General features: G+C 43.5%; 1 protein-coding gene across 6 annotated transcripts in view; it reads left to right on the forward strand.

The window, feature by feature from the left end:
- MICAL3 (microtubule associated monooxygenase, calponin and LIM domain containing 3) overlaps positions 1 to 25659 on the forward strand; it is a 191040-nt gene that overhangs the window by 146615 nt on the left and 18766 nt on the right. For 4 of the 6 annotated variants that reach the window (XM_030480623.1, XM_030480611.1, XM_030480612.1 and 1 more), the window contains 7 exons: positions 1637 to 1741; positions 2361 to 2492; positions 2898 to 2989; positions 4567 to 6439; positions 7371 to 7465; positions 13545 to 13652; positions 14423 to 14516. In XM_030480623.1, coding sequence (XP_030336483.1) covers positions 1637 to 1741; positions 2361 to 2492; positions 2898 to 2989; positions 4567 to 6439; positions 7371 to 7465; positions 13545 to 13652; positions 14423 to 14516 — 2499 coding nt within the window. Of the gene's footprint in view, positions 1 to 1636; positions 1742 to 2360; positions 2493 to 2897; positions 2990 to 4566; positions 6440 to 7370; positions 7466 to 13544; positions 13653 to 14422; positions 14517 to 14942; positions 15055 to 25659 lie in introns of all 6 variants that reach the window. The other 2 variants (XM_030480614.1, XM_030480613.1) reach the window with 1 other exon arrangement.

Genomic DNA, 25659 nt, shown 5'->3' on the forward strand with positions numbered 1-25659 from the left:
TAGCCCATATGTTTATCTGTCTTAGTACTACAAGGGGAAAAGCATGGGAAAGATAAATTCTCTGGTTGAAGGAAGAAGACAAACCACCCACTGAAGGCTGTGTTTTGAAATAAACAGAAACCTGTATTAGAGGAGATGCTGGACAACTTCAATTTTAGGGGAGGGTTGGTTTGTTTTCAAGATTGTCTTAATTAGCAATGCTAAGCATAGAAATGGTTCCAACCATTTCCTATTGTCACTAGTAAACAAAAAAGATCGGGGCCTATTCCCTGGCACAGGAGAAAGCTGGCGCAGCATGAATCACTCCCATATGGCTACAGAATCGGGAGGCTGCATAGGGACTGCCTCTTGGAAACAGCCTCTCATCCTGCCATGGGAACTAACTGCAGGGAGTCATGCCAGAGGCCCTCCTAAAGATGATAACATGACACTGTATGCGTTCAGGTCTAGAGACTTGCACTGCTTAGTTTACTCATATAGGCGCAGTGAAGAAGGTTATAAATATATCTGTTATCATTGTTACAGGACCATATCCTGTGTGCATAATTAGCAAACATGGTGCCTAATAATACATGCTGACTGTGTATGCATTTGCAATAGGATATACAACAGAGTTAAATGTCTGCATGTTGTTGAACACGAATTGATGCTAACTCACTGCACAATCTAAAAATGTAGTTGACTGATTCTACTATGAAAAAAAAAAAAACCCCAACCCTGGAAGTGCTCACTTTTTTGTATGTTTAAATTGTTTTACAAAAATGCTTAACAAAAAAAAGTTAAGCACAATCATCCATAGCACGAGATGGGACAAGGTGTCATAAGGTTTATGGTTTTTAAAAAGTTATCATTTAGTAGTGAAATTTAGACCCCACGGTCTTCTCTCTCCTCCTGTAATTGAATCCTGTCACAACTAGTAATGTCAGATGCCCTTTTCAGAGTTATAAACTCAAGAATCTTTTCTTTATTTTGACTCAGCAAATCACATTCTGATCTGTAACTGAAAGGTTTGAATATACCTTTTTATTCGCTTTAAATATCTCAATTAATTTGTGTCCTAGTTACTTGTACAGCATAACAAGTCTCTTAGACCCTGCACAGAGTTAAACAGTTTCCAAATGTAGTACTGATCAATCACAGAGGTAGACTATGTCTCTGACTTCCATCCTCAAAAGCCTGTTACAATTTGAAGATGAACAGTTGTGGTACATTGTGTTATTTCAGTTTTCACCTAATACACATATGCTGTAAAGTGATGGTGACTGTTCTGCTGTGGTAAAGAAAATAATAATCTTCCTGGAAGAACAGTAAACTTTATTCTGGTTTGATGTTCTCCCAGTCCCCTTCTTGTTTAATTTGGCACAAGGCTTGTTGCTCAGAAAAGCCCTGGCTGCTTTAAGTGCAAATGGAGCCTTGGAGACTCCCCAGGGACGGGCATTCGTTGATTTGTTGGAGCCCAGAAGTCTCATTTCACCATAGATGTCTTTCCAGGTGACACATTTCAGGACTTCTTGTTTTAGCAGAAATTAATAAATACCTCCACTATAAACTGTTGGTACAGTTCAATGTAGAACCTTTTCACTCTATAGTGTCTTTTTTTCTCCTTTTCTCCCCTCAATATTTGAATATATTCTAGCTCCATGTGAGGATAATGATGTGGAGGATGAGCTGGGCACAGAGCCTGCAGACACAGAAGGGCAGGCAGGTGAAGAGGGAGACACGGGTGCAGAGCTGGATGACGGTAGGGTACCACTGTGCATCATTTAAACCTCTTGTGTGAACAGAATTTTATTGTCAGAAAATAGTTTGTATAAGGGTAGTTAAGCCTGATCTTATTTTCGGTGATGCTGGGGGGTTGTTTCAAATAGTCAAGAGGGAGCCAGGAGTGAAGGACAAAAAGAAACTGTGGGTTTTAGAATAAATTTCTTGTGTCCTCTCACCATCTGCTAACTAGAAGGCTTGCTTTGTGTCCATATTCAGTACTAATCCTGCTGAATAACAGAAACAGAAGTAAATTTGTGAAGAGCCCACAATATTATGCAAAAAGTCTTCCCTTGCTAGTGTAAAATGATCTGCATATGCCAGAAAACATGGAAAATCTTCCAGAAAACTGGTAAGGTTATGACTTCAGTTACTAATTTAGTTATTTGTACTAATAGTCCATAATTTACTGCTTAAATGACTCTAATTAGCACACCAAAAAAAAAAGGATTGAAACATTTCAGGTTCTGAAAGTGATGAGCACCATGTGAACAGAAGGAAAGGATTATGAAAGATTTTTAGATAATAAACAGAGGTCCTGATGGACTTGTATCCAATACTTCTTGGGGTTTTTTCTCCCTTTTTTCACCTGTGATCAGATGACATCCCATCTGATGCAGAAGCGGAGTTTCGCTTACACCAAGGTGGTACAGAAGAGCCAGAACTAAAAGTCTCTGAAGATGAAGAAGATGAAGAAGAAGCAGAAGGTGCTTCTTCCAGTGTGACAGAAGGTAATAGCTTTCCCATCAGTGTTTGAATGATTCTAGTTGCATTTGAGGTAGTCTATACATTTATTAGATTTAAGAGAACATAGTCTCTTGGATTTGCACCATCTCACTACTCTCAGTGGCAAGGTATGTGCTTGCATTACCATTTTGAGAAGAATGTTCTGAATCTGTTAGCTGCAGCTTCCTAAAGTGTGAGAACCCGTCCAACTGCTTTCTCTTGTTGAAGCTTTTATGTTAAAAAGCTTGTACCATTTTTGATATTTAAAAATGTTTATCTATGTTCCGGATGTCTAATCTAGAATTTAAAAAAAGCTGAGAAATTTGTCACTACTTGCTGTGTGTAACACTAAAAAAAAAAAGAATGTTAGCGGTCTCATGTGTGTTTGGAAACATTTTTGCCTTCCCTAGATCCATGCAAGCCATCCATCCCTATCCAGTCACCTAGTGACACCGTTCTTCCTCTGTCTCCAGTTGATAGTCCCAAAGCAAAACAAGCAGAGGTAAGAAGGGGAATCTGTGGAGTTTTCTGCTTACTACCTGTAGTTCAGTAGAACAGTTTGTTGGATAAACTAATGAGGGCTAACAGCAGTGTGCTTTCCTCCTTTCCTGTCTCTATGATTTATGTTGATCATCTTGAAATCTGACTTCATTTAGACTTAAATAATGTACTGTCTTCAGTGTTTAGCGGCTCTGTCACGGTCACACAAGTTCTCGTCACAAAGCCCCAGAAAGAATTCTACAGGATATTTTAATTTCAGTGTGCGCTTACCAAGAGAGAGATACAATGAATGAGGGGAGCCACAAGCAAGGTGTTTCCTGTTTGTCCTTGTTTGACTATCTTTTCTGTACCAAAAGCAGATTCTGTATAGTTGCAGTTCAAAATTATATTTTTATTACTTAGTAGTAATTAAAGCAATGCTTATTTATTCCAGAGTAAGAACATAGTTCAGCTTAGGGATGTGAGACATGTCAATGATGTACTGTCATGTTGTTAGCCCTGGAGTCCACATGCAAGTGTACTGGGGTGCTTCCAGCTACTGGTGTGTAAGATCAGGAAGTACATGACCCTTAAAATGTTCACATTTTTCACTCCCAAATGTTTGTTTTTAAGGAATTACTGAAGGATTAGACTTCATCCTAGAGAGTTGTGTCATAAACCAGTTTGCTTTTACAGTGGCCGCATTATGGGATAAGGCTGGTTTGTTGGCAGTGATCACTGACAACATTCACTTTCTGTTAAAATTAAGAGGTTGGATTTTTTGATTTCTTTTTTCAGCACTATCTAATGATTCTATTAGACTTAGTTATTGTTTATATCAGGACAGTGCATAAATGTGGTACTCAGACCTGGGTGTTTAATGTGTTATATAAGCACACAGATAGGTAGGTTCATGCTTTAGTGCTCATGTGTCCGTTACACCAAACTGTCTGCATTCAGAAGAAAGCTGGTGCAAAAGATGCCATTGGAAAGAATAATATCAGAAGAGTCAGTGAATTGTGCTACTGAGTAATATGATAATCTGGATATAGGAGATGAAAACCAAGACTTGTCAGACCATTAAGGGGCAAGGGAATTTCTACTCTAAACAGAGAAAGCATCCCTTGCTTTAAGGAAACATTACAGCAGATGCTAGCCAGCAGTAAGTGCTATATTGATGAGAGCCGGAGAGACTTGCGTCAGATCTGTCTGAGGTGAGGCACCACCACAATACATAGAATTGGAGATTCAAATGGAGAGCAGGAAAAGATAGAAACAGAATTCTGGAATTTAGATTACTGGGTTTAATCCAAAAATTAAATTTGCCTTGTTGTCACCTACAAAGGACAGTTTATACACTGGGGCAGAAAAATGAATGATACCTGATGAGAAATCCTAAGTGATGTTTCAGGCCTGCACATGGGATTCTACGTGTGGGGTTTTTCCTATTTTGATACTTGGATGCCTTCCTTATTGCTAACTTTGTTAAAAGAGGGAAAAAAGGAAAAAAGGGAAGAAAAAGGAAAAACAAAACAAAACAGGACCAGTATTCTAATGTGTCCACTGACTATTAATATTTCTGGGTTTCATTTTTTGTAGGATGTAAAAGATCCCCTGGCGGAAGTATCCCGTGCAGTAAAATCTCCGGAGGCACGCTTCTTTCCTGAGCCTTTCCTTCTTGAAGAAGGACCAAAGGATGAAATTCCCAAAGACAGGAAAGCTAGGAGCCCTCTGGTGCCACCATCACCAGTGTTATCCCAGCCAGTTGCATCACCAGAAGCCATTGCATCTACATCACTAGCAGAGTCTCAGCCAGCGTCACCAACATTGGCTTCATCTGCAACGTCTGCTCAAATGCCTATCTGTTCCCAGCCTTTGCCTTCTGCTGAAACATCCATTCCATCTCCAGTGGAGCCTCCAGTATGCTTCCAACCTGTCCCAGCCTTAACGTCTACTCCTTTAGCCAAACTAGTCTTCAGGGGCCAGGATAGCGACGTGGAAAAACTGGGGAGCCCTACTACTGCAGAAGAAGCCCTGAAAAGGAGTAACCTTGTAGAAGAGTTCTGGATGAAGAGTGCTGAAATCCGGAGGAGCTTAGGGCTCACCCCAGTAGACAGAAACAAATGCTCAGAGGCGAACTTTAATGTATCTGCCCTTGAGACAACTCCTCTGAAGACTTTTAATAGTGAGAAGATTTCAGGGGAGGAAAGGATCCATCTTGTGAAACCCCAGCCTGCCCCAAGGAGACAGGGACTGTCCAAGTTAGAAAATGAGCAGATTTCTCTGCTCACTCCAAAATCTCCATCAGAAAAAGAGCTAAGGAGTTCCAGCGAAGTAAGAGATGTATCCAGCAGTTCTGGACTTGGCCTTCAGGAGAGCTCATCTAACATGAGAACTATGGCTAGCCAGAGCTTCAACACTTCTGACTCTACCATGCTTACTCCTCCATCAAGTCCACCACCACCACCTCCTCAGGGAGAAGAACCAGCCACTTTGCGTAGAAAGAGGCATCAAGCAGTCTGGCAGAATGAGGTTGAAGCCAGGTCACCTCCAACACCAGCATCAACACCCCCTGTTCCCCCACGCCATGAGCCGACCTCTGCTGCCAAAGGGTCAACCCAGGCTAAAAAAGATGACGTGCGGAAGTCTTTTGCAGAGAGCGTGGACGAGATTCCGTTTGCTGATGATGTAGAAGACACATATGATGACAGGACAGAGGACTCAAGCCTTCAGGAGAAGTTCTTTACACCTCCTACCAGTAGGCCAAGGCCAGAGAAACCACGCCTTTTGCCCTTGGTCAAAGAAAATGGTGGCCCACCCTCAATGGAAGGAGGGGTTACCCAAAAGAAGCGAGTGTTGCCTGAAATTTCTGTGGAGGCCAAGGAGCTTGCTGAAGAAAGAATGAGAGCCAGAGAGAAGTCTGTCAAGAGCCAAGCACTGCGGGATGCCATGGCTAAACAACTGTGTAAGATGAAAGATATGGAGATGGCTGCAGCTACTGCTGCTGGGACTGCAAGGGCACGAAAGGCATCTTCTATGCCCTTGAAGACCAAAGAGTTGTTTTATGACTCTCCAAAACATCTGGCTTTGAAAATAGCAGAGGGATCAACACGAAAGCATGATGGTGCTAGTGAGAAATTCTCCACTCCTGCTGCTGATATGGCTGGACCTGAAGGGTCTATCACCTCTTCAGAAGGCTCCAGTGGGAAGAGTAAAAAAAGAAGTTCTCTTTTCTCCCCTCGTAAGAACAAAAAGGAGAAGAAATCCAAAAATGACAGCAGGCTTTCTGACAAATCTAGTGGTGGGACGGAGGAAGCAACAAAGCCTAGGTCGTTGTGGAAGTCTGTTTTCTCTGGGTATAAGAAAGACAAGAAGAAAAAGACTGATGACAAATCCTGCCCAAGTACTCCCTCAAGCAGTGCCACTGTGGATTCTGGCAAGCACAAAGCTTCTCCACTGATTATAGCTGCAGGTATAACAGATCTGTGCCTCCGCACTGTGTACTTTTCCTACAGCTAGGTATCCTTGACAGTAAGTTTGGCTTACTTTGTCATTGAGGTGCTGTGCTGAATGACACAGCATCAAATGAGCAGATCAGGAAAAGTGCTAGTGACTAGAACTGCGTGTTTGCATATTGACAGAAGTAGTTGATAGTCTACTGAAAAAAGCAGATCCTTAAATAAAAGCTTCACTCTTTATATGTACAAGGCATATCTGTTTTCTGCCTTAGACTGATTTGGGAAGTAGGCACGGTTTGTTGTAATCAGTTGTTTGTGATATTTAATCTCTATTTTAAATCTATTAATCATCTTTTCCTTGAGTGGTCTGTTCTCTTTCTTTCAACCTGGCTCCATGGATGCTGCAGACTGCAGAGATGCAGTTACTCCTGTGTTCTCAGTGATCTGGCAACTGTCTGCTGATATGTGAAGTGGGGATTCTGTGGCCTTATGTAAATCTCTCACATGCCATCATATGCAGATGGAGATGTTTAATGGCAACCTGTGATACAGTGAATAAGTTAGCCATAAATGTGATTGAAAGTGAGCATGTTACATTTCTCTGGCCTTGTAGAAATAGGCAAAATAGTGCCAGCTGCTGTCATCCAAGTGCTCTCTATATTGTAAGCGCATTGATACAGTACAAAGAGAGCATCATGACCATTATTTTTAACAGCATTTGCAGAAAGTGATGCTTTCTTAGAATGAGGCTTCTAACTAATATTGATCAGTGGATCAGTGCTTCTCTGATCGCTCTGTAATCCTAGGCAAAGCAACTGAGACCGCCATAAAAGGACAAAGTATTTCTGAAGCTCAATCAAACAACTTGCAACTGAATTCTGAAATGTTTATAGAAAGAATAGCCACCAATTCTCTAACTTCCCCTTTTCATTCCCGGCTTCTCAGATTTGCAGCTCCGTCAACACCTGAGTTTCTCAGAGGACTCCGACCTCTCCAGTGATGATATTCTGGAACGCTCCTCCCAGAAATCCAAGCGAGAGGTAGGCAGATGGGAAATACATTTGAGATGGATCTGGCATGGTGCAGATCAGATGCTCAGAAACTTGGATGATTAATTTTGTTGGTCTTACTGTTTTTTCCATGGAACAGGCTTTCCTGTAAGTTGGCTGACTGTTCTGCCTACAATAAGTTGGTTTCACTTGGTTTCACAATTGCAAGCTATTCCCTGCTGTTGTTATATGAAGGATCTGTTGTCTCACTGACATTATTTTACAACAAATACTGCAGTCAGAATAGTGTATTTTGGCCCTGTTGTGAGCATGCTTATGATCTGCAGAAAACACACATTTATTGTCAGAAGAGTAAATTTCACTGGCTCTAATGTTATGGCAAAAAGATAATAATGAGATAGTTCTCACTTTTTGGAAGGGTTGATTTTAGGATGATGTTTTACCAGCCTCTTCAATATAGCTTGAAGAGGTAGAATTCCAAGCAAACTACAGACAGGAGTGTATTTTTGCATACATCAAAAGCATAGTCAAGACAGATCATCAACTAAGAGGTAAGCTACAGGCTGCAGTGCTTCAACTCATGCAGGTTTGCTTATTCTTCCTAGGAGAAGAGAATGTGTACAGTCTGAATTAGTACCCTCTCTTTTTGGAGAAAAGATGAGCCATCAGTTCTTTCTTCCCTTTTGTTCCTGTTTTATTTGAGGACTTAGAATCATAGGATCATTTAGGTTGGAAAAGACCTTTAAGATCAGTCAATTGCTGAGTATTTCCATATGTCTGTGTGTGTAGATAACAACTGTTAAGATGAAATACGTAGTAGTGAGCCCCTATGAAATGCCAGTATACAGGGGTTGATCTTGGCCTGGTGGTCTCATTCCAGTGTGGTCTGGTATGAACTCTCCTTCTTCTGAGAGAGCTGTTTTTTGTTTCTGACCAACCTTCCCTAGCTGTTGCTGTAACTTCATACCGTAAGACACATCAATGGCTTTCTAGCCAAAATAGTTTCTCTCTAAATGGTGCTTTAAGGAAGTTAATGAGGAGGAAAAAGGAAACACTGGTGGGTCTACATAAAAGCCTAGAGAGAAAAATACACTTATAGAATCATAGAATGGTTTGGGTTGGAAGGGACCTTAAAGATCACCTGGTTCCAGTCCCCCTGCCATGGGCAGGGACACCTTCCACTAGACCAGGTTGCTCCAAGCCCCGTCCAACCTGGCCTTGAGCACTGCCACGGATGCGGCAGCCACAGCTTCTCTGGTCAACCTGTGCCAGTGTCTCACCACCCTCATAGTAGAGAACTTCTTCCTAATATCTAATCTAGATCTACCTTCTGTCAGTTTAAAGCCATTCGCCCTTTTCCTATCCCTACAAGCCCTTGTAAAAATTCCCTCTCCAGATTTCTTGTAGGCCCCCTTTAGGCACTGGAAGCTGCTCTGAGGTCTCCCCGGAACCTTCTCTTCTCCAGGCCGAACAACCCCAACTCTCTCAGCCTGTCTTCATATGAGAGGTGTTTCAGCCCTCTGAGCAATTTCATGGCCTCCTCTGGACTCACTCCAACAAGTCCACATCCTTATGTTGGGTGCCCCAGAGCTGAACGCAGTACTGCAGGTGGGGTCTCATGAGAGCAGAATAGGGGGGGAGAATCACCTTCCCAAAGTGCAAAAGTTGCTTTTAAACTATTTGTTTCAATTCCAGGATGGCACTATTAATGCAAAAGTAAGAGAAAATGTAAGGAACTACTTAATAATTAGTAACAGGGAAGAGCCCTTCTTTCATTCCTGAGAGCCTCTAAGCTCTGCTAGACAGTGTTTACAAGGTTTGGAGGAATAAGTAGGTATTTCATTGACTCCACAGAACACAAAGGCCCTTCTGGTACTGAAAAATGTGTTCCCCTGTCCTTCCTGGTGGTGCCTTGTTCACGTTAAAAACATGCTCTGGAAGAAGAGAGCATCTGAGAGGGTAGTGTCACAGATGCAATGGTCTGTGCCTCCTGTCTCAAGCCTGTCATCCAGTGTGCACAGATCAGTCTCAAATGGCAGCTTCTAGTTGATATTTGGCTCAGATGGCAAAGGTATGGAAGTACCGCAAATTTAAGTGCAGTAAGGAGTGCTTTCTATGTATATATAGTGGAATGAACTAGAATAACTAATGAACTTAAGGCTAGTGGAAGAAGTTGATGAAGTAAGTAGGAATTTTCTGTGTTTACTTACCTCTTCTAATCTCTCTCCCTAGTTGATCTATTCTGAGAGGAAGATTATTTTGTTTTTATTTTACTCCCTTTTTTCTCTCCCCTTTCCATTCCTCCTTGCATGCACTCAAGGCGTTTCATGAGAAATTCTGCATTTTCCAAGAGATGCAGAAGAATGAGGTACCTGTGGCTGCCAGAGGACACATACGCAATACAGGGGTTCAGATAAAAGTTAGAGTTGATGTTCTGCCTTGTAAGCTCCTTCAGGAGGAAGCAGGGCTTCAGTAGGGTCCATGCTTGTTTTCAGACTCCAGTATACCTTGATCACTTTTTTCTGTGCTGAGCTACTTTGATTAAAAATGGCTTTTGCAGAAAAAAAATCTCATCACTAAGCATTGGAGCGGATAGGAATGGAAGATGCCTGGAATCCTGATGTGGAAAGTATCTCACCAGCTCTGTTAAGGAGATAGTGTCTCATTTGCTCCCATTTTCTCCCATTTGCTGTTGCTGAAGTTCCATTAAGAATTTCTTTGCTCAGCATTTGCCTACTTTCTAAAGAGTAGTTTTAAGAATTAATTTATTTTGAGGAAACAAATCTGAGAACTCCACTTACCTGGTTTTATTGCATCCTGTCCAAAGATGTAAACATACCTGCAAACACTGGAATGCCTTGCTGTCGAAAGAAATGTAACTGAACTTTGAGACTGGCAAAATTGCGTTTGTACTGGTGGGACGTGAGGGTTATATTTGGGCAGTTGTGAACTGCCTGCTACTTATCTGGGTAAGAGTTTCTTCCTGTGTGCCACATAACTTTTATGTGAACCCTTCTCTAAACTGAAATTGTGCTTGTGTTGCTCTTTTGGTAACTGTAGTGAGCTTGCTTCCCAGGAAACTTGCTCTGTTTAGCCTGTTCTGTGTGATCAGCAGTGGATTCATTCAGTGCTGTTTAATGTTGTGTCTTTCAAGAGAAGCATCTTGTAAGGAATTCCTAATGTAAATGCCCCGTGGGTCTCGTGTTTATAGGTGTGTGTCATTGTGTGTGTGTATTGTCCTTCTTATACAATTGTGGTACTGTGATCAGACGTGTTTTACTGCTGCAGATAGCTTGCTTTCTACTGAGCTTTGCATACATGCTGAAGTTGCTCTATGGCTTTTTATTTGTCAGTGGTTTTAGTTAATTGAATGTGAAAATGCAAAATGCTGGCTGTTTGCCCAGAATGGCACAATGCCCTCTGTACTTCATGATACAAGGGAAGTTTACCTTTCTCATAAATGCTCAGTAGTTTACTTAAGGTATTACAGGGTAGCGTAGAATGTCCTTGGATAGAGAAGCTAGTGATTTCTCGTCCTTCTCACAAGTGTAGCTCCAGAGGCTCTCTCTATAGACAGGGAGATTCCGTTTCTATAGGACACATAACTCTGAGCACATCTGGTGTTTCTCCTGTCACAAAGCAGTGAGGACGATTTATGATGTTAGTTAAATGCAAATGATCATTTCTGTGAAGAAGAGAGAATTTAAAACCGTGAAATAAACACAACCCCTGGGAGAGGTTCTAAATCAGATTGTAAATGGAGAGTTGCGTAACAGAGTAATACATGGTTTGCTGAGCCAGTTCAGACTGAACATGCCCCAACATAAGCCATTAGTCCAAATCCAAAGCCAAAATTTTGTGTGTGTATATGCACATAAGTGGTCAGTGGACATTAAAACTGTAGGTAAATAAAGGCCAAATAATTCCTCTAGAAAAAGGTATTTTCAAGTTGACTGTATCTTCAAAGAGGCTGCCAAAGCTAATTGCCCCGAGGAAAGTGATAGAAACTTGATTTTGCAGACAGAAGTTCCATTGTGCTTCATCAGTCTGGGTCATGTTCAGCATTTGCACAATTTTATGTTTCATTTAAAACCAGCTTTGTTTTATTACTGTGCATCTGTTTTCAATGTTGAACTGATTTTGCTTCATTTTGTACGTTTTTTATGTTTTTTTCCCTTTACCATTCCCCCTTTAAAGTCGATCTATGTACCACACGCCTTGGCATTCAAGAGATCGTATTCGTCAAAGGTAGTGTCTCCATTCCCACTAGTTGGCCATTGTTGCATTGCATGTCCCTATATTAACCCATTGAATCCGTAGCTACCCATCACATGTGCACTAACATCACAAACATTGACTGTGCATGCGTGAGATGTTAGCAGACACAGGCAGCAAATTCTTTGTAGAGGTTGTCTACCAAAAATGCATTAAGCTCCAAATTAAGCTCTGTCTGGTTAGAATGCATGCAATTGTCAGTGCACCACTGAACGATGTGGATGATCTTCGAGCTTCAGAACAAAGTGGGTTTTAAGGCAATTGAATATGTATGCATACTACTACTTAGAATATGAGTTCAAGTGAATTATCTCACTTTAATCAGCGTCCTTCAAAATCGTTGAGTTCACTGGAATCTTAGGGAAACTCTGTATCCAGCTAAAATCAAGACAGAAGTTGCATTTCTGTTTCAGGAATGTTGTTGCTTTCTGAAATTCTTATTGCCCTGTCTTCATAGTCACAACAGTGTCACATGCAATAGGAAAGTCACAGCCTCTGCCACTTTACCTTCTGATTTAGCTATCAGTGTGGATTTTGTGTATTTAAAACAAGAGAGAGTAAAGCATTAACTTTTTGGTGCTTTAATGATGGTGGTAGCTAACCACCTGTCCGAGGGATTTTTGATAGAGTTCTAATCGTACCTTAAATTCTGTTCAATGACAACAGTAAACCAGAGATAGACTGACCAATGTGGCAGTACAATAACTAGATAAAGCAAATCTCAGGGTGGTCCATCTTAACATTTTGTCCTTAAAGTTGGTTGTCCATGGGGAAGATCTCTTCCCAGAAGTAGAAGACATGTCTTTACAGCTTACATGTGCTTAAAGCTTACATACATGTATGTGGGAAGACAGTTCTTTTCTTCACTGTAGTACACTTAATGCAGTTGTGAAGTTTCTTTGACACTCCCACTCCTCTGTGGGAGGAAGCCTTCCTAGACTGCAGTGCAACCAACTAGGATACCTGAAAAGATATTAAACCCCATTTCAGTAATGTTTAAAAAGACTTACTTATTTTTAAACTAGTTTCACTGAGAGAAAAGAGGAGGAGGAAAGACCTTTCTATTTGTATAAATAGAAGGTATAAATATAAGGCTATAGACATAGCCTTTCTCCTTTTGGGTGGCTTCTGGCATTGTAATATTCTAGTTTTACTTTAGGGGTTCTTTGCTCTGTTTTACACCAGCCAGTTTTGTGGGGTTGCTCTTGAGATGGGATTTCCCATCTCACACCAGAATGTCATTCTGCTTTCAAATGTCTTTTTGCCTTCTTGATTCATAGAAAAGTTGCACAAATTTACACAGGTAGTTTTTACGTTATACAGTATAACTTCCAGAATGTTCTTCCTCCAGAATAAAATTGGGAGAGGGGAATACTGATACAACTACACTAGTCTAAAATAATTTCTTACCTTATACTGCTGTAACTGTTAATGTAGACATGCCTTTACCCTCTTTTAAAATGAGATCAAGGTGACCTCCGTATATGGTACTCATTGATTTAACTAAATCCATTTGGCTAAATCTATTGAGAAATAGAATAAAAATTGATTTGAACTTTGGGGAGAGGTTTCACAGCAGTGGAAGACAGAGGTGGGATATTATAAAAATCACAGCTTTGCAGTTGGCTTGTATGCTTTCTCACTCTGGATTTGACCCTGAAATTGTTGCTCACTGCACTGTGAACACCTTTGCCTACAGAAGCTTGACTTTTGACACAGCCATGGCAAAGACAGAACACCTCCCTTCTGAGATTTTGGAAGAGAAAATGGTCATCCCTCCTCCAATACCTCTGACCATGCATATAAAATCTGTCTCTGGTTTTCCTTCCTTCAGAGAGCGTACACAGAAGAGGAACTGAATGCCAAGCTGACCCGGCGAGTACAGAAAGCTGCCCGTAGACAAGCCAAGCAAGAGGAGCTAAAGAGGTTACACAGAGCTCAGGTAGTGTTGCAGTCTTGTTGTCATGGCAGACAGTTAACTCTATGTGAAAGCACCATGATCTTGACATTCCCTCGAGTGTGCCAGAAGAGGATCCAGAGATGGAACTTTCCTTTATTTCTACATGAGTGTCCCTGCTCCCACTCCTTCTTTAAATGCTGATATCGTGTCACAGAGATGGGAAGAATGGCTGAAACCTACCATGATAGTTTTACAGTGAGGAAAATAATGACTGTAATATCTTTCTAGCTGGAGAGGAGTGAAGCATCATGCACTGCATGGAACAGTGGTAGTCACATAATACCTGATGAAACTGCATCTGTCATTGCTTTGCTAGATTATGCTGCTCAGTGAAGTGTTACCAAATTAACCTTTAATTACCAGAGAATCTATTGGAAAACTGCTGGCATCATCTATTAGAGATGGGATTTGTTTAAAACTCGAAGTAAGGGCTCTGAAGGGCTCTGAAAACTCGAAGCAAGCTGACTGAATAGCATTACCTTGCACGTCAGTGTTTAGGCATGTCATTGGAGTTGTAGCAAGTAAGTGAGTATCAGGGTGTTTTCAAAATTAAGGGATAGGATGCAAGGGGGTGGGGAGAATGTTTCACTGGAGGGACTGTGATGCTGGCTTTTAAAGCAGTTAGCTTTTGAAGCAGTGTATTGTTTTTGAAAAGGCCAATTTGACTGAAGTCACTTAGTGCTAGATGAGTGCTGCAGACAGAGCAGGAGAACTGCTGTTGCTGAGGTTCTGCTTCATTCTTTTCTGAACAGATCATCCAGCGGCAGCTTGAACAAGTGGAAGAGAAGCAGAGGCAACTCGAGGAGAGAGGGGTTGCTGTGGAGAAGGCCCTTCGAGGAGAAGCAGGTATCCATCCGAACTTGGTTTGCCTTTTAATGTTTTCTTTTCAAGTGCTTGTGCAGTAGTCCATAGCTGCTTGGATTTTAGAGGCAATTGGACCTTTATAGCCTAAAGTCCAATGTGAATCCATTCTCCCTTTTCTACTATCTTTTTGAAGACTTGTTTTTCCTGTTTTCTTCTAATTCTGGGACTTCCCTGTCGGCAGAGACTTAGTTTGCTTATCTTTGCCTGAGGCTGATGAGGAAATTCTTCAACTATTAATAATGGCTGTCTGACTGTTTCTGCATATTACTGGATATTACAGCTAGAAAATTGCAGGGGTTTCCTAGCTGCAATTCACATAAAGCTGTCACAGTAAGAAAACCCAGTTTGTATGTTAAGGAAGTAACTGTGAAATTGTGTGTGCTTTCTCTGTTGTGTTGGATTATCAAGGTAGTGTCCTTACAAGGGACCATCACAGAACATCTTCCTCACTGCACAGTCCAGCACACTGGCTACTTCCGACAAAGTTGTGCAGAACAGAAATGCACACGTGTACTGAAAGGTATCCATGTCAAGCTCTTAAAGAAATGTTATATGTACTTTAAATTAAATGAGTATCATCTGATCTGGCAAGGATATGAGTGGAGGAGTACTTCATTCAGATATAGCTGATAGCAGTACAAAGATTTGGAAAAAAGAATCTTCAATTGCAAGGAGTCAAATATCCAACAGGCAAATGCAGTGTGTGTATACCCAGTAGGCCCAGGGTTATGTACCTGATTACAAGGGTCAGAGATCAGAAATGGTAGAAGTGGAATGGGTTTTTGGAAAATGTTTTAGCTTGTTGCTTCCATTGAAGAGCCACCGCTGTGCCTGTGAAGATGGAACTTGATTAAGCAGTGAAAGTTCACCAAAGGAAAAGTCCATTGTGACTACTCGGCCAGGATTAGGTATGTTTGATGCTTCATAAGGGGGTGCCAAAGCAGCAGGATGAGTGGTTACCAAAGCAAATAGGTACTACAGGTGTGGAGAACAATCTCGAGGACTTCAATGGTTTTGTAATCTGACCTTTTCATTTGTGGGTTCAAAAAAATAACCTTGTGCAAAACCTTTCTTTGCGGAGGTGCCTCCTTCCTCATGCTGTTTATTTCCATGTGGACCCACTCTGTTCTCTGGCCTGCCAGTTACTGCACTTACTATAACCACTTCTCTTATCTCTCGTTGTTCTTTCTTTTCATCTGGAAATCTGTCTTGATTACTCAGCTGCTAAATGACTTTGAAATAAGACATGTCAGCACAAGTGGGAAATCTTAGCAACTGAGAGAACATTCTTCATGATAGAATATTCTCTCATTGCAGAATGCCTAAAAAACATTGAGAGGGCAGAATATGACCAAGAGTAAGAATTGCTATTTTATATGGAAGACTGCAGAATTAAACCCTTAGATAACTAACCTCTCACTCCTAGCTCTCCCAAAACAGAAGCAGTCTTAGATGAGCTTGTGCATTTGTGAATTTCCTAGCAGAATGATCAGATTGTGCGTCACTCTCTGAAAAATGAATCTTTTTAATTCCGGAAGCCCCTGGGGAATCCTTTGCTCTTGCAACATGTTTCAACAGATTATACATTATGGTTACAGAAGCTTAACTCAGTCATAAAGAATTCACTAGCCTCAACTCTTCCCGTTATTTAGGGGACTAACAACAAACACATCTGGGAGAGGGGAGAGGGGAGAAGCATGTTCTAACGTGTGTTGACTGAAACACAAGATTATAAATTCATTCCATGGTTCACCTCTCCAGCCACTCTTGCATGGACATTTTACATTATGTTCGCAATAAAATAACTGAATTTCTTCTTCTTAAAGTCTTCAGTGTCACATTCCACAAGTACAGTTAATTTCTACCTCCAATAACCATTAATTTTTCAGGAGGGCAGTATCATTTTCTTGCCATCTGCATTGCCTAAGATACTGACCTAACAGTGACCACTGCATTCAGCAAGTACTGTTGTGTAAAGGTGTGGAGTCACACTCTTTGTCTCTCATCAGTCCCTCCCCTAATGAAACCATGCAACAAAAAGTTTAAAAAGGGAACACCAGTTTATATAAAAAGAAAAAATATAAGCTTGTGCAGGAGGAAGAAATGGGGGAGGTTTCGAAGTGTGCCTCCTATGCACATACTCTGTCCACATAAATAGGGAAGGATTGCAATGCAGGATTGAAGTAATGGCTGTCCCATAGGCAGCAACCGGTATCAACTGTTCTAGAAGAACACACTGGGTTCTGTAATGAGTGGGTTATTCAGCTTTCCTCCCTATAGGGAAAGAACAAATCACTCACTGGCTTAGGCATGTGTCGTGGTTTGAGCCCAGCCGGTAACTCAGAACCACACAGCCGCTCGCTCACTCCCCCCCCCACTTCTTCCTCCCCCCGCTCCCGGAGGGATGGGGAGGAGAATGGGAAGAATGCAACTCCCACGGGTTGAGATAAGAGCAGTCCCGCAACTCAGGTATAACACAAAACCACTACTGCTACCACCAATGATAATAACGATTAGTGAAATAACAAGGGGAGAGGATACAATTGCTCACCACCCGCCGACCGATACCCAGCCCGACCCGAGCAGTGATCTGGGCCTTCCGGGTAACTCCCCCCGGTTTATATACTGGGCATGACGTGCTGTGGTATGGAATACCCCTTTGGCTAGTTTGGGTCAGGTGTCCTGTCTCTGCTTCCGCCCGGCTTCCCCTCCTCCCTGGCAAAGCATGAGACTGAGAAAGTCCTTGGTTGGAATAAACATTACTTAGCAACAACTAAAAACATCGGTGTTATCAGCGTTGTTCCCAGGCTGAAAGTTAAAAAACACAGCACTGCACCAGCTACTAAGCAGGAGAAAAATGACTGCTATAGCTGAACCCAGGACAGTATCCACCCCTTATTCCATACCATTCACGTCATGCTCAGATCCCACATCTCTCAGCACACCATCACCCCTGTCCCATATATACACATATATATACACCCACACCCACACACAGAGAAAGATATCGTTCCCTAGTCCATGGACCAATCCCTGTAAAATTGCTGAACTCATCCAGTCCATGATGTCAGGTTCCATCTCTTGTAATAGTCTTTCAGGGCAGGAGGGACGGTACATGGTGTTGGGTTGTTGCCTGCTGATGATACCGCCAAACTCATCTGGTCACTGCTGAGCTCATCTGGTTTCCTCAAAATTCATTCTTTGTTGAGGTGATGATCGGAGGGAAGTCAGGGTCAATGGCTGGTGACCTGAAGATATCTAGCTGGTGGGCTATAAAAGTGTTATAGAGCAGGCAACAGCATACAATTGAGTTCATTGGCTGTTTTCCCCCAAAATCAAATCCCCTTGAGGTACACATCGGACTTCCCCATCTTCCCGCATTACCCACCAAGTATATCCAGGTCCCTGAGCAAAAGCAACCCCACGAGTGGGTTTGCCTTTACCTGAAGCAGGAATAACCCAGACTGTCTTCCCCAACAAATTCTTTATGTGCACCACAGGAACTTTATCCCCCTCTACAGTACGTAAAAGTTCTGATTGGGCTGGGCCAGCCCTGTTGGCAGATCCCCTACTGTTGACCAACCAGGTGGCTTTTGGTAAATGTGTATCCCAGTGTTTGAAAGTCCCACCACCCATTGCTCTCAGTGTAGTTTTTAACAGCCCATTGTACCGTTCGATTTTCCCAGAGGCTGGTGCATGGTAGGGGATGTGGTATACCCACTCAATGCCATGCTCTTTGGCCCAAGTGTCTATGAGGTTGTTCCGGAAATGAGTCCCATTGTCTGACTCAATTCTCTCTGGGGTGCCGTGTCGCCACAAGACTTGTTTCTCAAGGCCCAGGATAGTGTTCCGGGCAGTGGCATGGGACACAGCATATGTTTCCAGCCAGCCGGTGGTTGCTTCCACCATGGTAAGCACATAGCGCTTGCCCTGGCGGGTTGGTGGGAGTGTGATATAGTCAATCTGCCAGGCCTCCCCATATTTGTACTTCAGCCATCGTCCTCCATACCAGAGAGGCTTTAACCGCTTGGCTTGCTTAATTGCAGCACATGTTTCACATTCGTGAATAACCTGGGCAATAGTGTCCATCGTTAAGTCCACCCCTCGATCACGAGCCCATCTATATGTTGCATCTCTGCCTTGATGGCCTGAGGTGTCATGGGCCCACCGGGCTAAAAATAATTCACCCTTATGTTGCCAATCCAAGTCCATCTGAGCCACTTTAATCTTAGCAGCTTTATCCACTTGCTGGTTATTCTGGTGTTCCTCAGTGGCCCGACTCTTGGGTACATGAGCATCTACGTGGCGTACCTTCACCACCAGGTTCTGCACCCGAGCAGCGATATCTTGCCACAATGCAGCAGCCCAGATGGGTTTACTTCTGCGTTGCCAGTTGCTCTGCTTCCATTGCTGCAACCACCCCCACAGGGCATTTGCCACCATCCATGAGTCAGTATAGAGATAAAGTACTGGCCATTTTTCTCGTTCAGCAATGTCCAAGGCCAGCTGGATGGCTTTCACCTCTGCAAATTGACTCGATTCACCCTCTCCCTCAGCAGTTTCTGCAACTTGTCGCAGGGGACTCCACACAGCTGCCTTCCATCTCCGATGCTTTCCCACAATACAGCAGGACCCATCAGTAAACAAGGCATATTGCTTTTCACTCTCTGACAGTTCATTATATGGTGGGGCCTCTTCAGCACGCGTCACCTCCTCTTCTGGTGACATCCCAAAATCTTTGCCCTCTGGCCAGTCCATGATGACTTCTAGAATTCCTGGACGACTGGGATTTCCTATTCGAGCTCGTTGTGTAATTAGTGCGGCCCACTTGCTCCATGTAGCATCAGTTGCATGATGTGTAGAGGAGACCCTGCCTTTGAACATCCAACCCAGCACAGGCAACCGGGGTGCCAGGAGGAGCTGCGCTTCAGTTCCAATCACTTCTGAGGCAGCTCGAACCCCTTCATAGGCTGCCAGTATCTCTTTTTCAGTGGGAGTATAGCTGGCCTCGGATCCTTTATATCCCCGACTCCAAAAGCCAAGGGGTCGACCTCGAGTCTCCCCTGGAGCTTTCTGCCAGAGGCTCCAGGTAGGACCATTCTCCCCAGCTGCGGTATAGAGCACATTTTTCACATCTGGCCCGGCCCGGACTGGTCCAAGGGCTACTGCATGAACTATTTCTCGTTTAATTTGTTCAAAGGCTTGTTGTTGCTCAGGGCCCCATTTGAAATCATTCTTCTTCCGGGTCACGTGGTAGAGAGGGCTTACAATCAGACTGTAATTTGGGATGTGCATTCTCCAGAACCCCACAACACCTAAGAAAGCTTGTGTTTCTTTCTTGTTAGTTGGTGGAGACATTGCTGTTATCTTGTTGATCACGTCTGTGGGGATCTGGCGGCGTCCATCTTGCCATTTTATTCCCAAAAATTGAATCTCCTGTGCAGGTCCCTTGACCTTATTCCGTTTTATGGCAAAACCGGCCTTCAGCAGGATTTGGATTATTTTCCTCCCTTTCTCAAAAACTTCTTCCGCTGTATCACCCCACACGATAATGTCATCAATGTATTGCAGGTGTTCTGGAGCTTGCCCCTGTTCCAGTGCAGTCTGGATCAATCCATGGCAGATGGTAGGGCTGTGTTTCCACCCCTGGGGCAGTCGGTTCCAAGTGTACTGGACGCCCCTCCAAGTGAAAGCAAACTGTGGCCTGCATTCTGCTGCCAAAGGGATTGAGAAAAATGCATTGGCAATGTCAATTGTGGCATACCACTTGGCTGCCTTTGACTCCAGTTCATACTGAAGTTCTAACATGTCCGGTACGGCAGCACTCAATGGTGGTGTGACTTCGTTCAGGCCACGATAGTCTACTGTTAATCTCCACTTTCCATTAGACTTTTGCACTGGCCATATGGGGCTATTAAAGGGTGAGCGGGTCCTGCTGATCACTCCTTGGCTCTCCAGTCTGCGGATCAGCTTATGGATGGGAATCAAGGAGTCTCGGTTGGTGCGATATTGCCGCCGGTGCACTGTTGTGGTCGCAATTGGCACTTGTTGTTCTTCGACCTTCAGCAACCCCACAACAGAAGGATCCTCTGAGAGACCGGGTAAGGTGGACAGCTGCTTAATTTCCTCTGTCTCCAAGGCAGCGATACCAAAAGCCCATCTATACCCTTTTGGGTCTTTGAAATACCCTCTCCTGAGATAGTCTATGCCAAGGATGCATGGAGCCCCTGGACCAGTTACAATGGGGTGCTTTTGCCACTTCCTCCCAGTCAGGCTGATTTCAGCTTCCAGCATAGTTAACGCTTGGGATCCTCCTGTCACTCCAGAAATAGAAATGGGTTTCACCCCTTGATAGCTTGATGGCATCAGAGTACACTGTGCACCGGTATCTACTAGAGCCTTATACTTCTGTGGGACTGATGTGCCAGGCCATCTGATCCACACAGTCCAGTAAACCCGATTATCCCTCTCCTCCACCTGGCTGGAGGCAGGGCCCCTCTAATAGTGATCACAAAATTCTCCACTTCTGTCTTGTAGAAAGGGATTAGTATTCCTTATCACAGGAGCTGGAGTAAAATCAGCTCTTTCGCTCCATCTGGGAAACTGCTCGCCAGAGACTGGAGCAGCAGCTTTCCTGGGAGGATCATCCTTGACCATTGTTCTCCTCTTCAGTTCACGCACCCGTTGCTCCAGAGCTGAAGTAGGTTTTCCATCCCACTTTCTCATGTCTTCTCCATGATCCCGCAGGTAAAACCATAGGGTGGCCCGTGGCGTGTACCTCGTATATTTTCTTTCTCGAGCAGTAGGGCGCCTTCTGTTAATAGCTGAGACATGGGTTGGTACGCGTGGAGAGCTGGATAGATCGGATAAATCGTCTCTCAATTGTTTGAACTCCTGGGACAGTTTTTCCACAGCTGAAATGATGGAAGGGGTGAGATTGTCTTCGAACTCTCGGAGTTGACGAATCAGGCAATCCACTGTTGGTGATACTCCGTCATTCCAGGTCATTGATGCCAATGTGTGGGCATATGATGATGGCGCACTCCGTGTAAGTTTCCGCCACATGGGTCGTGTACATTCGACTTCATCTGGGTCTACGGATGTGTTCCTGGAATCCGGCCTACGATAGATCATCTCTATAATGGCTGATTCCCTCAGGGACTGGATGCCTTTCTCTATCGTGGTCCAGTTGGCTGAGCGATTCGTAATATCGTCTTTGTAGGGAAACCTTTCCTTCACAGCTGCCAGGAGCCGCCTCCAAAGACTGAGGGCTCGCTTCTCTCTTGCAATTGCTTTGTCAATTCCTCCTTCCTTAGCAAGTGATCCCAGCTGCTTGGCTTCCCTACCTTCTAGTTCATGACCGTCGGCCCCATTGTCCCAGCACCGGAGCAACCAGGTGACAATGTGCTCCCCTGGAAGACGGGTGAAATCTTTTCGCATATTCCGTAGTTCGGTTGAGGTCCGGGGTCGAGAAGTGACCTCTTCTTCTTCTTCCTCTTCCTCTGACCCACGTAGTAGTAACTCTTGTTCAGGTGCTGTTGCATATAGTAATGGCACTGGGTCTTCATCTTTCTTCGCTTCGCGGGTTGCTCTTTGTGCCTTTCGTTTGCTTTTGCTTACAGGGGCAACAGACATTGTCACAAACTGGACATTTGGTTTAGCTGCAGTGTTTGTCACTGTGGTTGGAGTGGCTGCAGTGTCTGCCACTAGGATTGGAGTGGTTGCAATGTCTATTGCTGGGGTTGGTGCAGCTGTTGTGCTTGGGAGTTGAGTAACACCAACAGCTGCATTATCTGTTGCTGTCGGGGTTTGAGTAGCTACTGTGCTTGTCACTGGGGTTGGTGTAGCTGCAGTGCTTGGAGTAGCCATATTGTCTGTTGCTGTCGGGGTTTGAATAGCTACTGTGCATGTCACTGGGGTTGGTGTAGCTGTGGTGCTTGGAGTAGCTATATTGTCTGTTGCTGTCGGGGTTTGAGTAGCTGTTGTGCTTGTCACTGGGGTTGGTGTAACTGCTGTATTTGAAGTTGGAGTAGTTGCGTTGTCTGTTGTGGTCAGGGTTTGAGTAGCTGTTGTGCTTGTCACTGGGGTTGATGTAGCTGCTGTACTTGGAGTAGCTGTGTTGACTGTTGTGGTCAGGGTCTGAGTAGCTGCTGTGCTTGTAGTTGGCATAGCTGCGTTGTCTGTTGCTTTGCCATCAGATCCAGAGACATTTTTTTCCCTTTGAAGGTGCTGGATAGTGTTGAGCAGGGCTCTGTAGGCATAGGCCAAGCCCCAGCACGTTGCCAAAATTTGTCCCTCTCTGGTATAACCAGGACGACAGCACACCTCGTTTAAGTGTTTTACTAGTTTTTCCGGATGTTGCACTTGTTCAGTGGTGAAGTTCCAAAGCACTGGAGGGGCCCACTGGCCTAGGTACTTGCCCATACTATCCCACACACCCTGCCACTCATAACTGTCCAGCCTCAGGGAAAATCTCCTGGTGGTCCTCCTATATCGTCGTCTAACCCTAGACCAGATTCGAACCTGATACTGCTGAATTTTTGACATTAAACGAAATAGGATGTTCCTACGACGGGATGGCCGTGGGTAAAACACACTCCGTATGTTTGCCAACATGCTGATCCCCAGCACAATCAGCAGGCAGGTTTCAAGGGTACTCAAAGGCCATCTAAAACCTTCAGAACTCTCAATTGCTGTTGCAAATAGGCTGGTGGGGGAACGGGGGGTGAAAGAGAATGCTTCCTTCGTAAGTTTACCCCCCGAGGAGAAAAAAAAAGATATGCAATTGCTAAAATATTTCATTATATACCTCCCAATGTATAGTGGTGATGGCCACGCTGGAAGCACAAACCAGACCAGTTTCATGATCAATGAGTCTATTGTATTACAAGTCATTACCATGAAGTACAGTGAAACAAGAACCTTAGCCCAGGCCCCCCAGCCGATAAACGCTAAAACAGCAAATAGTGGCTGTAAGTAAGGTACAACATGCTGAAACTCTGAGATCAAGCGCAACACGTCTGAGAGCCAAATAATCACCATTGTGACGAGTAGTAACAATGAATGCTTATCACAAATATGATTAAACACACTCTGGTCAGATCTGTCGTTATCTCAACCTTTCGGGCCCCACGTTGGGCGCCAAAAAGAACTGTCGTGGTTTGAGCCCAGCCGGTAACTCAGAACCACACAGCCGCTCGCTCACTCCCCCCCCCACTTCTTCCTCCCCCCGCTCCCGGAGGGATGGGGAGGAGAATGGGAAGAATGCAACTCCCACGGGTTGAGATAAGAGCAGTCCCGCAACTAAGGTATAACACAAAACCACTACTGCTACCACCAATGATAATAACGATTAGTGAAATAACAAGGGGAGAGGATACAATTGCTCACCACCCGCCGACCGATACCCAGCCCGACCCGAGCAGTGATCTGGGCCTTCCGGGTAACTCCCCCCGGTTTATATACTGGGCATGACGTGCTGTGGTATGGAATACCCCTTTGGCTAGTTTGGGTCAGGTGTCCTGTCTCTGCTTCCGCCCGGCTTCCCCTCCTCCCTGGCAAAGCATGAGACTGAGAAAGTCCTTGGTTGGAATAAACATTACTTAGCAACAACTAAAAACATCGGTGTTATCAGCGTTGTTCCCAGGCTGAAAGTTAAAAAACACAGCACTGCACCAGCTACTAAGCAGGAGAAAAATGACTGCTATAGCTGAACCCAGGACAGCATGTAAATATGGAGTTTTAGTGGTAGTTTTCAACTACTTGATACTTGAAAATCCTAACAGAAGCAGCAGAATTCTGTAATTTCTTATGTTTCTTTTCTTTTTCTATTGTAGAAAAAGATAGACAAGACCATCTGAACTACTTCTCGATGTCATTTATCATCTTTTGGCATGCTGCCTGTTAGTCATCTTTCCTATCTTGAAGAATTTCCAATTTTGCTTTTGTAGAGGTCTTCCAATAACTTTAATTCCTCAGATCTCTGACCTCTGGACCAATTTGAATTTTTAGAAAAAGAAAAAGCATTTTTCAGTTGGAGTGGTCAGAACAAACACCAGTACTGTAGGGCAGATTTTGTTTACTTAGAATAATTTTGCTTCTATTTTCCATCCGTTTTGTGTCATCCATAATATGTTCTCGCCAAGTGACTTACACTGCTTCACAGTGATGCCCTGCTCTCTTCCTAAGAGGTTACACTTAATTTTAGATTCTAGCAATAGGTACAGAAAGCGCAACACTACAGGAATTTCACTCATTATCTGATAGTTGTAAAGTTTGAATATGTATATGTTGATACTAGTTACTCCACTAGTCAGACTTGGATACATTTTGGAGGTCACCGTCAACTTGAATTTTGATAAAATAATTACACCTTCTTGTCTGTCTACATTTCCTTTTTTAAATAGGCTCAGCCTCAGGCAAGGCACACTTGACCTTTCATTCTTGTAAAAGCTGAAAGTTCAATCTGTCGTGTTGTGTCTTATTCAGAAAATGATCTCACACCCTACGATGACTTAATTGCCTTAATGTGTTCTCTGTGATTATCTTTGAAAATCTCAGACTCTGATAGTCACATTCATAGCAAGAATGAATGATTTGGAATGTAAGCTCTATTTCAGGTGGCAAGTTTGTCATCTGCAGGTGATCTAAGCTTTCGTCGTCCTTTATTTCCTTTTTCCCTCCCCCGCTTTCTTTTGCATCATGGTATTTCCCTGCAAAGGTAGAGTAGGATAATGTCAATGAAGAATTTCCCATTTTTCTGTGGTGTCCCACCTTGAGACACCTTGAATGGGATTGCTCTCAATGTAATGGTACTTTGTATTATAGTGCATTCGACATGCTGGTGGCTTTGATTTCCTGTGTATTTTTTTCATTTTTTAAATTATTCACTTAAAAGCATATCGAATCAGAAATTTCTGGAACCTCTTTTTGCTCCCTTATCCTCTTTTAGCATGAACTTTGAGCTGGGAAAATGTCTCCTACTGTCAGATCAATGCTGAAAAATTCAAGAGCCACTTCTTTTACATCAAGTGAATCATATGCAGCGCGAAACAGTGCTTCAGTACTCCCATCGTCTCTTCCCCAAAGAAACATTACGTGGTGCTAGACTCATGGTGTACCCGTC

The sequence above is a fragment of the Strigops habroptila genome, chromosome 3 (assembly GCF_004027225.2).
Source record: "Strigops habroptila isolate Jane chromosome 3, bStrHab1.2.pri, whole genome shotgun sequence".
Taxonomy (NCBI): Eukaryota; Metazoa; Chordata; class Aves; order Psittaciformes; family Psittacidae; genus Strigops; species Strigops habroptila.